Below are 15271 nucleotides of genomic sequence, written 5' to 3' on the forward strand. Positions count from 1 at the left end.
TGCTGCCGGTGGTTATACAGAAGGAAGAAGGTGGGCGGGATGTTTACATCCTGCTCATCTCCGCCCCTCCGCTTTGATTGGCTGCCTGCCGTGTGACGTCGTTCTGACGTTGTACGACCCGCCCCCTTAGGAAGGAGGCGGGACGCCGGCCAGAGCGACGTCGCAGGACAGGTGAGTGCATGTGAAGCTGGCGTACCGATAATGTTCGCTATGCCAGGAATCACAAGATATCGCTGCTGCAATGGGGGCGGGGACTATCGCGTGCGACATCGCAGCATCGGCTTGCGATGTCGCAATGTGCAAAGCCCGCCTTAGCATTAAAGTGCAACTACAGCAATTAAATAAAAAAATAATGCTGGAGTGGTCCTTTTAAAGAGCATTTTATTAGCAATCATTGTAGAAATGGATCTTTACAGTTTTCTTACTTTTTCTCATAACTGCATTTCTAAGATTTTTTATATATTTACATTGTGTAAAGAATCTAAGATGTTTCGCCACAAAATATGCTGAAAACTGTCATCCAGACAATTCAAGTAAAAACTACAAAACAAAATAAAATGCAGTTCTACTATTTAAATGGTTTTCTTAAATTCAATTATTTCAAATGTACTTGTCATCTACTCTAAGTGAAGACATAGTAAAAGCATCGTTAACACTCACATAAGAATGCAACCTTTTATTTGTTGACTTTTAATGACTCAATGTATTTTTCACAGGTCAAACACTTACCCTTACAATTGTTACATTGTATTGTGTGAAGGAGGTCTTTACATTTTTATAAAGCTTTTCTTTCTTATAATACACTTTCCCTTTCAGAAGTCGTCATTATTATTACGCAATTAGCACACCAAAGGATTAAAGACATAATGAAAAGCGTATACTATACTGTGTTATTTACTAAAGCACTGAGTAATTTGTTTTTTTGCACGTTTCAAATAATTACTTTTTTCTTTTTTTATAATTCATTTTTGCTACTTTTCAGTTTTTCAATAAATTCTCTCATATGAATATTGATCATTTACTGTAGATTGGTATTCATAAAACATCAAGAAAAAATATAGCTGAATGGACCCAAAATCTTTATTGGTACATGCTTAAAATTCAAATAACATCCATATATGATTGGACAATGCAAAACTTCAACACATTTCTGTTGTGTCAAGACCACACTAGTCACTATAACTATAGGTGGTTATCACAACAGGAACACATCAGTGTTTTCCATTGTCCAATCAGATATGGATGTTATTTGCGTTTCAAACATATACCAATAAAAAAGATTTTGGGTCCCGGTAACTGGACTTTTTCTTTATGCTCCATTACTACTGGTGTTTGGCAGAAAAACCTTCCATGCTCTGGACTGGACAATATTCAGACAATACTGGTAAGCTGGACTTTGCCCTTTAAATTATTATTCATACCCTAAACTTAAACACTCATTACCTATGTAGTATCTCACACAGGGGCTATGTCCAAGGGATACAAGATGTATAGAGTGTTTCACACAAATGCTGTATTTTTCTTTGTATATTATTAAACTTGCTGACAGGCAGCACTCAGAGGGTTAAGTTTCCCCTGTGCAGTCAGCTGTATGAGTCCCATGTGAGTGGGAGGAGCTAACTGCGGATACGCAATGAAAGATTGAGTCGGTTGGGAGACGGCAGATGAGAGGACAAAAAGTGAGCTCAATTTTGGAAGGATTTCTCATGTATCACTAAAAAGATAAGTTGCCTTAGAGGTGAAGCACAGTTCAGCCGAAAATAAAGAGAACTGAGTGAGAGTCACCATAGAGACAATAATCTGATCTAATATGAAAACATTTCCCTCAGAGGTAAGCCTGTCTGGTGTAGGTCAATCTTCAACTGTAATGCGGGCGTCACACAAGACGATCTATCGTGCGATGCATCGTTGGGAGTCACGGTTTTTGTGACGCACATCCGGCATCGTTCACGACGTCATCTCGTGTGACACCTACGTGCCATCGAAAATCGGTAAAAAATCGTCGATCGTGTACTCGTCGCTTATTTTTTAAAAAAATCGTTCATTCTTAATAGCGCAGGTTGTTCATCGTTCCCGTGTCAGCACACGTCGCTCCGTGTGACACCACGGCAACGATGAAGACAGCTTACCTGCATCCCGCGGCACCCGCCGGCTATGTGGAAGGAAGGAGGTAGGCGGGATGTTTACGTCCCGCTCATCTCCGACCCTCCGCTTCTATTGGCCGGCGGCTGTGTGACGTCACTGTGACGCCGAACAACCTCCCCCTTCAGGAAGAGGTTGTTCGCCGCCCACAGCGAGGTCGTTTGGAAGGTAAGTACGTGTGACGGTGGTTTAATGACTTTGTGCGACACGGGCAGTGACTTGCCCGTGACACACAAACGACGGGGGTGGGTATGATAGCTCGTGCAATCACACGATAGATCGTACCGTGTGAAGCCCGCTTAAGGATATGTGTACACGATTAGGACCTGCTGCATCTTGAACTCAGTGGGTCCTGATGTGAGGGGCCACGACTCTCCTCCGCAGGAGAACGCAGGAGACAGCAGCTGCTTATGTCCATGATCAGTGTTTGGGGCACTGTGGTCTCTTGCTTGTGTTCTCCCTATGGAGGACACTTGTGACTCCGCAGCAAACAATTGACATGCTGTGGTTCGGAACACCGCACCGCAGGTCACTGTTTACAGCAAGAAAAACAAGCATGGTGGGAACGGGATTTCTAGAAACTCCATCCACTATGCTTGTACTGTACAACGCAGCATTTTGGATGCATCTGAAGCATGCTGCGTCCAAAACGCTGTGAACACTGATCGAGTACACATACCCTTAGTGTGGAAAACACTGAGCAGCTATGACTACCTGTAAATAGTAAAAACCTGTTCAAGGCATAGTCATTTTAGAATAAAGATTAATTTCACCAACAACTATCACCACCATTAAACCCCAGCACAAGGAGCAGCCATAGTATGAAAAACCATATATGTCACGGTTATATTCCCTTTATATTGGAAAACGTTGTGTGTCTGCAACTTGGAGGGGACCCACTGTGAATATATGCATGGCCAACGTGAGGTTGATTGCAGGCCACCAGGAGCACAACCCTTGCTATGCAACATACAAGGTTACCACACCTATATTAGAGAAGCAATACATTTTTTCTTTAAGTTTTTTATCTTTTTTTTCTGCATTAAAAAAATATCAAATCTTACAGCAGCTGACTCCTAAAAGCAATTATTTTAAATCTTTATCAATTTTCAACTTGTATAAATTCATAATACAATTTAAACTTTAACTCAGCATATACCAATTTCATACAGGGGCATACAGATGTTTATCACAAATTCAGACAGAATCAGAGAAAAAATATAGATAAATCAAATATTTTACCATGAATGCATTAGATTTGGAGGAAAAATTCTTTAGATGGTGGCACATGGGGTGTCTGTGGCTCAGCAATATGAAAATGTATGGTCAATGTGTGCCAACCGATACGCTTAGGCCCTAGAGCAGAATAGGAGCTCATGGCAACATCTCACAAACTTACAAATATAACCAAAGTCTTTGATTCAAATAGGCATTAATATGGTAATTTTTCTCATCATTTACCATTCCATTGAACTGTAGGCACTGAAAGGGAATCTGTCACCAGGTTTTTGCTTCTTAATTTGAGAACAGTATAGTGTAGGGGCAGAAACCCTAAATTTAGCAATGTGTAACTTACTGGGCTGCTTATTGTAGTTTTGATAAAATCACAGTTATATTAACTAGAGGACTCATAAATCTGTTGAGATGTAGTCCTTCACACACACGAGCTCTTTACAACCCTGCCTATACCACTGAGGTCAGCAATCAGAGAACTGACAGATCTGTAGAAGATAAAACAATAATTATAGCATTTAGCCCAGTATGATATGTTGCTGGAAACAAGGTCTATGCTCCTACATCATGCTACTACCAGATGGAAAAGCAAATACTTGATGTCCGAATTCCATTAAAAGGATAGTTAATAGAGAGGATCTCCCATTGAGTATCTCCATCTCTTGACTGGGAGAAGAAACTTACTGCAAATTGCATCTCTGGGACCTAAGAGGACATTTTTGTCCTTCACTAGGCCTCTTTCACACATCTGTGTCTCCAGTACGTGTGACATCTATTTTCACACGTACCGGAGACACGGACACATGTCGACCCATTAAAATCAATGGGGCTGTGCATACGTTTGTGTTTTGACACAGACCGTGTGTCCGTTTGGAACACACGCGTGTCCGTGTGCTCCACATGGCAACATGTCCATTTTCTGCTGGTAACACAGATGTCACACGGACCGCACACTGATGTGATCTGTGTGACCTCAGTGTGACATGTACCGTAGGAAACACAGGTCACTTAAAAAAATGAATTTTTATACTCTCCTGTCTCTGGCACTGCTGTCTCTGGCGATGCTGTTGCTTCCGGGCCCCGCTCATTATGTTCATGAATATTCACTGCACTGGCCGCAGACTCGGAAGCAACAGCCGGAGCGCCGGAGACAGCAGTGTCGGAGACATGTAAGTATACAAGTTCATGCTTTCCGTATGCTATTTAGATGTCTCATGGATAGCACACGCACAGCACAGTGATGCCATACACAATGACACACGGATGGCCCATGGAACTTCCCAATGGACAGTGAAAAAACATTTGTTTTTTGCATGGATGTGTGAAAGGGGCCTTACACAGACAGTAAATAGATTTTAATTCACATTTTAATGCTGAATTCTACTAATTTTCCCAACAGCTAATGGCTAATTTCTTCATGTCAAGGAGACACATTGTAGCCTGATAAGCGACCCTTCTAACACATAGATATTATTCAAAGCTAAGAACCATTTAAGTAGATATTATATCAAAATTCGCTAAATTGTGTTTTTTGGTCAGATTAGTTCGACCACATATTATTCCATTTAACTGTCATAAAGGTAAGCCACATTAAATGTTTTCCTGTTGAATAATAAAAATGACATTTTATTTTCATTAATTAGTTGAAACGGCTTGACTTACCTGATAGGTAAAGATGGATCCCCCGCATCCCACCAGTCTTTTGGAGGGCTTATATACATGCACCAGAGTTCCCAGCTGTATCCATGGGCTGAATTTTCATATCTCTGAACTTCAAATGTATCTTGCTTAATATTGTCTATTGAGGGTAAAATTACTCTTTTTCGGTTTTCTTGTATTCGAGACAAAACTGGCTCTGCCCTGCAAAATGAAATGTAGTTATGATATTTTGCATAAAAATATAACATAGAAGCAAATCACTACAGAATATGTTATGCTAGTAAATCTAGAGGTTCTGGCTGGATGAGAAATTGGTTTATAAACTGGACAGTAACATGACCTTAGATCCTCACAAGATCTCCTTCTCTGCTCCTCTCTTATTTCCTCTTCCCACAATCGTGTACAAGATTTCTCCCGTGCATCCCCCATACTCTGGAACGCTCTACCTCAGCACATCAGACTCTCCCCTACCGTGGAAAGCTTCAAGAGGAACCTCAAGACCCACCTCTTCCAACAAGCCTACAACCTACAATAGCCCTCAGCCCAGTAGACCACTGCGCAACCAGCTCTGTCCTCACCTATTGTACCATCACCCATTCCCTGTAGACTGTGAGCCCTCGCGGGCAGGGTCCTCTCTCCTCCTATACCAGTCTGTCTTGTACTGTTAATGATTGTTGTACGTATACCCTCTTTCACTTGTAAAGCGCCATGGAATAAATGGCGCTATAATAATAAATAATAATAATAATAATAATAATAATAATAATAATAATGACATGAGACATGAGAATTGCATTTTAACCAAGGATGAAGTCATGCCAGGGTTACTAATCAAAAGAAGAGCCTCGAATGCCTTTAGGTAAAAGGCAGTTCTCATGGTTCCCATCCTGCAGCCACAGATTACTAACCCCTTCCTCACTCGATAGAATTCAATGGAAAACTTATATGGACATTTCCAATCAATGCAAATATTAACTTGTCTTAACTCAACCATCATAGTGTAAAACAGAGGGACCATTTATGAAAGATTTTTTTGCGAGATTTCTGTTGATAAAGCTTTTGAAGGCTTCATTTTTTTTGCGCAATGTGAGGTTGAACAAAAAAAATACGACTTCTGCAATTTTTATGCTATTCTCGCCCAAGCCATGACAAAGCGTATTTAACTGGTGTAGGGCGGGCCATGTAAAAACTCGCTTGTCAAATTCATGATGAGTGGCGGCATTCGATTCGCAACAGCTAAGGCTGGAGTAAGATTTGTGCGCATTTTAATGAATCAGGAGTAGGGATGAGTGAACCAGAACAGTAAAGTTCAACATTCGTACCGAACACAAACTTTACGAAAATATCAGCATTTGAGTTTAGAGTTCGGGTACTTTACATATGCAAAACACTTGAGTGAGCATCATAGTGCTTGGGTATGCTTGGTGCTCAGCCCAGAGTAAGTTGCTTGCAGTGTTTGAATGGCTTCCACTAGGGGTAACAACAATGTGATCGGATGTAGTGTGTACCAAAAAAAATAAAATAAAATTAAATCACCATTTTCCCACCCTTGAAGTGCTGTTTATGGCTGACTGTATGTAGGTGGAAAGCCGAGCTGCCCAATCAGTGACTTCCAATGGGGTTGAGGTCAAGTCTGCCTCCAGAACTGAAATTTATCTAAAGTCCAGGAGAACCCACCTAACCTGAACTTAAACAGGACCACTCATCTCTAATCAGTAGCATTTGCTCCAACACACCCCTCATCAAGACTGACTAGAGAATTGCTGGTCTTGCTGAATCATGATCCTCATAGTTATACCTAAAATAATACTTTGAGAAAAAGCCTGAAACACTGTGTTTTGCCTTGAATGTGGCACAGGAATTTAATGAAAAAAAAACAAGGAGATATTATAATTCTTTTTGGGACCCCCCCTTATCAAAAAAGTAAAAAACATCATGGTTCACAAAAGGAGAAAAAAAATGTAGAGATGTTGGTACTGATTAGTTAATATTTCAAAACCAAAATAACTTCAAATATAAAGGTGCCCAAGTGGAAGTACAAGGATATTTTTATTTGTGATTGCTTGTAATTAGCAATAATGACTTTAAAAAATAAATTTACTGTCGTTATTGAATTTATTCAGAAATTAAGCATCTACACTGACGTAGCTCAAAACTTTCCATCTTGAAGACAAATAACACAGGAACAACCTTTCCACTTTTCAGTTAGGAAATTCACATTAAAAATACTAGCATAATCCATCTGGAACCTTTATTAAAAGAAGAAATCACGTCCAACATAGTAACTAACAAAATATTCACTCTTTCACATATGTTAAAAAACTTACTCCACATAAATGAAACCCATTGGAAATTTTGAGATGCTTTGTAACTTTGCCATCCAGATCATAATAATTTATTCATCCAATAAGATTTATCTTTGAATTAAGAGGTATTTATCCCAAGTGCTGTCAAACTCTGACAAATACCCAATTGCGATCAGGAAGAAAAGAGTTTCCAAGGGATTCCATGATAACTATTGATCACAGAATTAAAGGGTTTTAACAGACATTTCCTTTGTCACAGGCTGTTGACCATGAAACACTGCCATTTCCCCATAGCATACCATGAGGGCATAAACCATCCAATCTGTTGATGTTGTTTAGTATATGAAATGAATGTTGTTTGCTGTTAAGTACTGATACCATACATGAATGAGTGAGAAAAGGTCTAACTTTTATTTTAAAATAATACAATTTATTATTTTTTTGTTATCTGGTATGATGTATAGAGGAATGGATATTTTGAAATTTGAATGTTTCACAAGGTTCGATTCATTGTGAATAAATTCACGCAAATTTCAGTGTTGGAGAGAAAGAGGTGGAATGGAGGACCTGAAAAAGAGATAGAGTTTATTTCAATGTGATTGCTGGCTGCAGTGCTCACTCTCCCCAGTCCTGCAAGCTCATTGCTCAAAGTAACCCTTGACTCAGCTCTATTCTTCAAGCCACGTATCTAAGCCCTCTTTACCTCCTGCTGACTACAACTCAAAAATATCTTCGTGCATTCCTTAACCAAGAATCAGCAAAAACATTAGTCCCTGCCCTCATCATCTCTCACCTCGACTGTCGCACCCTCCTGCTCTGTGGCCTCCCTTCCAACACTCTTGCACCCCTCCAATCTATGCTAAACTCTGCAGCTCAATTAATCCACCTCTCACCTTGCTATTCCCAGGCCTCGCCACTCTACCAATCCCTTCACTGGCTTCCCATTGCCCAAAGACTCCAGTTCAAAACACTAACAATGACATACAAAGCCATTTACAATCTGTCTCCTCCCTACATCTGTGACCTAGTCTCCCGGTACTTACCTGCATGCAACATCAGACCCTCACATGACCTTCGTCTCTACTCCTCGCTCATCTCCTCTTCCCACAATCGCATACAAGATTTCTCCTGCGCTTCCCCCATACTCTATAACTCTCTACCCCTGCATGTCAGACTCTCAACTCTCACCTACCATGGAAAGTTTTGAAAGGAACCTGAAGACCCACCTCTTCCAACAAGCCTACAACCCACAATAACCCTCAGACCAGTACACCACTGCACAACCAGATCTACCGTCACCTACTGTATCTTCACCCATCCCCAGTACATTGTGAGCCCTTGCAGGCAGAGTCCTCTCTCCTCCTGTACCAGTCTGTTTTTGTAATGTTCATAATTGTTGTACTTGTTTTTTTATGTATACGCCTTTTCACTTGTAAAGCGCCATGGAATAAATGGCGCTACAATAATAAATAATAATATGATCTGTCTTCTACACATATCCAGTGAATGCAGCGATGAAATCCATACTATTAATCAATATATACTACCAGCTAAGCCCCCAACTAGCCACCACAGTGCAAGGTATGAAAATCCCATTTATAAACGGTAATGTGAGGTCATGCCGGGACTAATGTGAAAGCCCACTTGGTAGCACAAACTGACATGAGACTAATCAGCAATGCATCACCAGTGAAAAAAATTTTGCCGGCCATTTTATCATTTTGCAAATCACAAATTGAATTCACATGAATTTCTGGAAATGTAACTTTAACGTTATCCTCTATGGATGAATCTGCTCATCTCTAATATATATCATACCGAATATCAAAATTGAGCAATATATGATAAATTATATTATTTTTAAATTTTACTATTATCCTATTCTTTTAAACTTATAGGATTTTTTTCAGCTTATTGAAAAGACTAGGCTTGGCAAGTGTTTTAACATTATATACAATGCTTGTTATAGGGTATTTCTGATTCCTAAATATATTCAAATAGTCCATTTACTTGTCTGATAATCAGCAAACTGGCATTCATAAGATTGATTATTTATTATTATATATTTGACCCATGTAAAAATGCCACTGATCAGTAGATGAACAAGAAAATCACTTGATTGTTCATGTGGGATACTATATTATTGTTTTCGGCAGCATGTGCATGATGTATGACAGATCAATTGAATTAATAATCTATTAATATATCTTTATGCAGGTTGTGTAGGTCTGCATCTATTTCTACATAGTCAATAGATAATAATCGAATAGAATCTACTGCACACTATTTATAACTAGCTGCTTTGCCTGTTCCTAAGATATACGAAATTCACTGAGACTTTGTGGTCATGTTATATCATTATTACTAGGTTGTAGCATTTATAGATATAGTGGAAACATTACGGATTGGCTCTGTGTGGCCATAGCCTATCAACTCCTATTATATATATTTTTGCACCTGTGTCCTGTGATTCATATGCTGTGTACCACACCTGTACATCCATGTGTATTTATATTTCACTTTTTTTAGCGATTTTTTTTTCATTAAATTGTTTAATAAAGTAATTTTTTTATACATAATAATATGGAGTTTAACCTTTTTTTTTCTTCATTGGATTTATGAATGTGTGAGTTCCCCTGAAGTAATTATAACCGATTGTGGTTATTATTGATGGCGCATTTATTAGGATTTTTTCAGTCGACACTGACTTTACATCATGTTAATGTATTTACTTAATAGATAATCATGGACTAAAATTAAAATATGTAAATATAAACAAACATTATTATAGAAAGCTGAAGAAGATTATTACTAAATAATATGAAGGAGTTTTCAGCCAACTTCATGATGCTTTCTAAATTGCTTACAGTTGAAAATGTCTTGGCACAGAAATAACATTTTATATTTTACTGTTTGATGTTTAACTACCGTGGCTACTGCAGTTCCTGTAAGATGAAAATCATTACGAAATATTTATTCTGTTTACCTACCAGCCAGCAGTAAATTCAACATGTGCATCGAAAAATCCAGTGATTTGTCCAGTAGCGACTTTCCAGCCTTCAATCCGAGCTCTAATTAATCCTTCTCTTTTATGATTACGTACTACTTTGACCAGACCAGGATATCGCTTGTGAACATATTCTTCTAAAGGTCCTTTTAGCTCCTCTGAGGAGGAAAATAACAAAATATTAAAGTTTACAAACATATTAACATAATAAATGCACTAATTGAAAAAAGTTCAACAACATTGTCTCATGTTTTTTTAATTAGTCACATAGAACAATGTCTAGCCAAAATTGCAAGATAGAAGATGAGGAGAGCAGATGTAGCAGAACATATTTAGACATAGATAAATACATAGATAGATAACAAGATTTCTTGAAATCATATTGAATCCATTACTGTTAGGATTCGGAACCTTTTCTCAGTACATTGAGTCACTTTAGGTTCTTTTTACTCTACCTTCAAGTCCACGCTACATATTTGTCATTAACAGTGAAAATCTAAACTGTGCACAATTTATAGTGACGATCGAGCACTAAAATGATTGAGCGCTATCGCTATTTACTTAAATTGAGCTTGTCGGACACTCAGATGGATTCAATGCAAGTAACAAGTATAACGTAAGTCAATGGAAAGCTCAAGCATTTTTAAGAAAGACACTAAGGGAAGGGCTGGAGAATTGCTGAAATGGATGGAAGCAGAGCTCAAATGGAATAGGAACATCATCAGGACGTCTGGATTTATCTCTGACTCCCAGGTCACTGCTGGGAACTAAATAAATCATTTTAAAAAAAGACATGGCATACCCCCATTTTTGATAACCAGCCAAAGAAAAGAAGACAGCAGGGGGCCGATTTTATCAGGCAGGGAAAATCCATGGTTATTTGGCCTTTCTCAGCCTAAAAATACCAGACCGTAGCCTTCTCAGAATTAGTGTATTACATTAGATGCACCAATTCTGTCTGTTTGCTTGGCTCTTCCTGACTGCAGTGGTGTGTTGGAAATCATGTTAATATTTTGGGGGGGTTGATGATAGCTGTGTAATGTCAGCTGGCATCAAGCTCAGGGGTTAGCAATGGAAGGGTGTCTATTAGAGACCCCCATTACTAACTCAGGATTAAAAAAAACACACAGGAAAAAAGGTTTATTTGAATAAGTACTCTCCTACACTATCCCTATGCTCACCAATTTATTCTAAAGGAAATGTAACAACAAGGTTCCGTTGTTGTCCATGTAGCTCAAATGCAGCTCAGGAGGCTGTGAATAACAGTAAAGTACAGTTATTCACCAATGCAAGGTAGTGATGACAACCTTCATCAGAGCCGCTAGCTCAATGATGCGTTCAGCAAAATCCAGTGACGCTGATGAGAGTTGTCATCATTAACCTATGCCTGTGAATAGCTGTACTATTCTGCTGTTCACTGTCACGAAACTGCATCCGGGCAATGTGGATTATGACAGAGCTGAGACAGGCAATGGAGAAAATGAGACTCTCCCTCTTCTCTGCACCTGTGATCCAATCCTCATATGCGAGAGAATCAGAGCACAGTAGATTATACTAGGTTCAGTCTGACAGCAGAGTTTGAGCAAAGGGTCATTAGCATATAACATTTGATTCACAAAGTGATTCCGGCCTTAAGGTACCGTCACACTAAGCGACGCTCCAGCGATCCCACCAGCAACCTGACCTGGCAGGGATCGCTGGAGCGTCGCTACACGGGTTGCTGGTGAGCTGTCACACAGGCAGATCTCACCAGCAACCAGTGACCAGCCCCCAGCCAGCAGTGACGCGTGGAAGCGATGCTGCGCTTGGTAACTAAGGTAAATATCGGGTAACCAACCCGATATCTACCTTGGTTACCAGCGCACACAGCTTAGCGTTGGCTCCCTGCACTCCTAGCAGGAGTAAACATCGGGTTAATTACCCCATGTGTAGTCTGGCTATGTGTGCAGGGAGCAGGGAGCCGGCACTCGCCGCGTGTGAACGGCGGACGCTGGTAACGAAGGTAAATATCGGGTAACCAAGGAAAGGGCTCCTTGGTTACCCGATATTTACATTGGTTACCAGCGTCCGCAGAAGCCGGCTCCTTGCTCATTGCACATTCAGTTGTTGCTCTGTCTCTGTCACACACAGCAATGTGCGCTTCACAGCGGGAGAGCAACAACTAAAAAATGGTCCAGGACATTCAGCAACAACTAGCGACCTCACAACAGGGGAAAGGTTGTTGCTGGATGTCACACACAACAACATCGCTAGCAACATCGCTGTTACGTCACAAAAGTCGTGCCTCAGCAGCGATGTTGGTAGCGATGTTGCTTAGTGAGACGTGGCCTTAACACTGCTGCTGCTGGTGGCACCTCAGATATCTCTCTCCTCTTATCAATTAAGTCTGTGCATTATTATGTATTATTCACAAACTACTACTCTGATCTTTATCACTGATGCAGTTATTTAACATATTACTGTCTAGAGTATTGTCCAATTTTTTATGGCTTTTTCTTCCTATCACTATTGCTGACTTGTGAGCTCTGATGTCCTCCCACTATACTAAATAACTGTAAAATGACTGCAGAATTTCCTGCTAGGTTTGTATTTAGGCTATGATAGCCCTTCTTGATTGGTTGAGCATAACTCTGTGATGTGATAGATGCAAGGTATTATGGGAAAGCCCATGCGGTTGCACATGGGGTCATATCAGTCTTCTGTGAAAAATGCACTCTTCTGTACTGAGTAAAAAGGCATCTGGCATTTTTTTAATGTGATTGGCGTTAATTCAATAACAAATCATTTAATTTTCTATTAAATAAAGTGATTTTACAAAATTGACACACATATCTGAATACATTGGCTTTTTTATTATGAATAATTGGGGCAGATTGATTTAATTCACACGGAGATTTGATTTACATTGAATAAATTTGATGTGAAATTAATTGGTCTTGGACAGAGTAAAAAAAAAGAATCTTAAAATAACATCCTTTTTCCTCCTCATGGTTCCACCACCAATGGTCCTCTGATCTGCTTTTTTTAACCCTTTACTTCTGTTGCATTTCTTCTCCCTTTTATCTTCTTTACAGCTGGGTCTTCACTTGAGCTTGGTGCAAACAGTTATATGGGGCTCGATACACATCAATGTCATGCATTACACTGTATTTGAGGGTATGGGACCTAGTGAATACAAGACTTGGTATTAATGGTGATAGAAAAAAGAAGACGGAAGACAGAAGTTAAAAGAGCCAATCAGGAGCCAAGAAGAGGTGACTATAAGATTTTGTTTAACCCCTTCCTGACATTTATTTGGCATTTATCTGCCAAAAGTGAATTGCAAAACATATGGATCTGATGAATCCTAACTTTTAATTTTATACACCTCCAATAAATTTGCTCATTTCTAGTGTCAATAATATTTACCACAACATCACAACTGTACATCAGCATAAATGATGTATGGTGGTATGGTAGTCAAAGATATAATTTACCTTTTCAGCAGTATCTGAGAATTACATACCTGAAAAATGTAAAAAATAAGCCACAACGTAAAGAAAATATGAGAGGCAATTATATTCTTACCATACTATAAAACTGATCACTATGCTGCATCTTCTTACTTTGCTATCCTTTAACACTAGAACTATTGGACTCGTGACACCTATATAGAAATACATAGTGCAAAGTAGTCAAAATGACTACCTCAGTAGTTCTAGTGTTAAACTCTGTATGTCTGTATGGATTTATAGGTGTGTGCTTATCAGGGTAAATAGCATGATTGTATACAGCGTGCACCAAACAAAAAAATGGAAAAAACCTACCCCCCCGCCCCCAGAAGTGTTACGAGGGGGACCCGGGGAAGCGTGCCAAGATGGGAAATGGACAGCTTCCGCCGGTCAAGGTCCACTGTGCGGTGTAAGGGACCGCCGCTATGGTGGGTGAAGAGTGAGCGGGTTTCTGCTAGCGATCATCTGGAATGTCACAGACGATCTATGTACACCGATCTGCCCTAACCCGTGAGGGTTGTATGGCATGGATCTCACGGCTCGGTGTACCTGTTGCACGGGGAAGCACAGAGGTGCCCACGCACGTGTGCCAGTGGAAGTCACGAGAATATGACACGAGGGTAGCACAGAGGTGCCCACGCACGTGTGCTTTCAATAACCAGGTGAGTCCGGTGGAGACTCGAGGAGCTCACCTGGGACAGGAACACGGCCTGTTGAAGGGGATACTGCCGGAGCAGCAAGGCAGGAACACGGCCTGCAAACGAGGTACTGCCGGAGCAGCAAGGGCCAAGCCCACAAGAGACAGTAATGCCTGAGCAGTGGCGTGGCAGCACGCTGCCAGACATCCAAACATAGAAGGACGGTCGCGCGCCGCCATGATGGCAGGGGGAGCTTTTAAGGAGGTGCAGCTCCACCCGAGGGCGGGCTTGAGGCGGAGATGATGGACTTGACCCAATCAGGGTCCACGACGTCCCAGCCTGGCCAGTCAGGATTCACCACGTCACCAGCCTTGTCATCAAGCCGTGTGACGTCAGTGAGCGAACCAGGACCCACCACGCATTGCACATGCTCACCCTCCTGCCTCTGGGAAATAGAGGCGGGATCCTCGGTCTCACAATGTGCAGAGATAACGGGAATCTCACTGCTTCCCTGAGCAGTAAACCTCTGCACATTGCGCAGCCTCGCAGACCTTCGGGGCCGCTGAGCAGGAGAGTCTGCAGCAGGCCAGGAATGGGAGACCGCTTCACTCCTTGTAACAGGAGAACCACTAGGTGTCACCCTTCTGCTGCCTCTCTGAGAAGGTATCTCCTGCACACTGCGCAGTCTGGCAGACCTTCGGCGCTGCTGAGCAGGAGTGCTCGTGGCAGGCAAGGAATGGGAGACCGCCTCAGTCCTTGCCTCAGGAGAGCCACGAGATGTAACACAGAAGTGTT

General features: G+C 40.8%; 1 protein-coding gene across 2 annotated transcripts in view; it reads right to left on the minus strand.

The window, feature by feature from the left end:
• The window catches only part of GALNT17 (polypeptide N-acetylgalactosaminyltransferase 17), a 581607-nt gene that overhangs the window by 233977 nt on the left and 332359 nt on the right, over positions 1–15271 (minus strand). For both annotated transcript variants that reach the window (XM_075336335.1, XM_075336337.1), the window contains 2 exons: positions 10331–10505; positions 5038–5235 (listed from right to left, as the gene is read on the minus strand). In XM_075336335.1, the coding sequence (XP_075192450.1) occupies positions 5038–5235; positions 10331–10505 (373 nt within the window). The remainder of the gene's footprint in view (positions 1–5037; positions 5236–10330; positions 10506–15271) is intronic.

This window comes from Anomaloglossus baeobatrachus, chromosome 2 (genome assembly GCF_048569485.1).
Source record: "Anomaloglossus baeobatrachus isolate aAnoBae1 chromosome 2, aAnoBae1.hap1, whole genome shotgun sequence".
Taxonomy (NCBI): Eukaryota; Metazoa; Chordata; class Amphibia; order Anura; family Aromobatidae; genus Anomaloglossus; species Anomaloglossus baeobatrachus.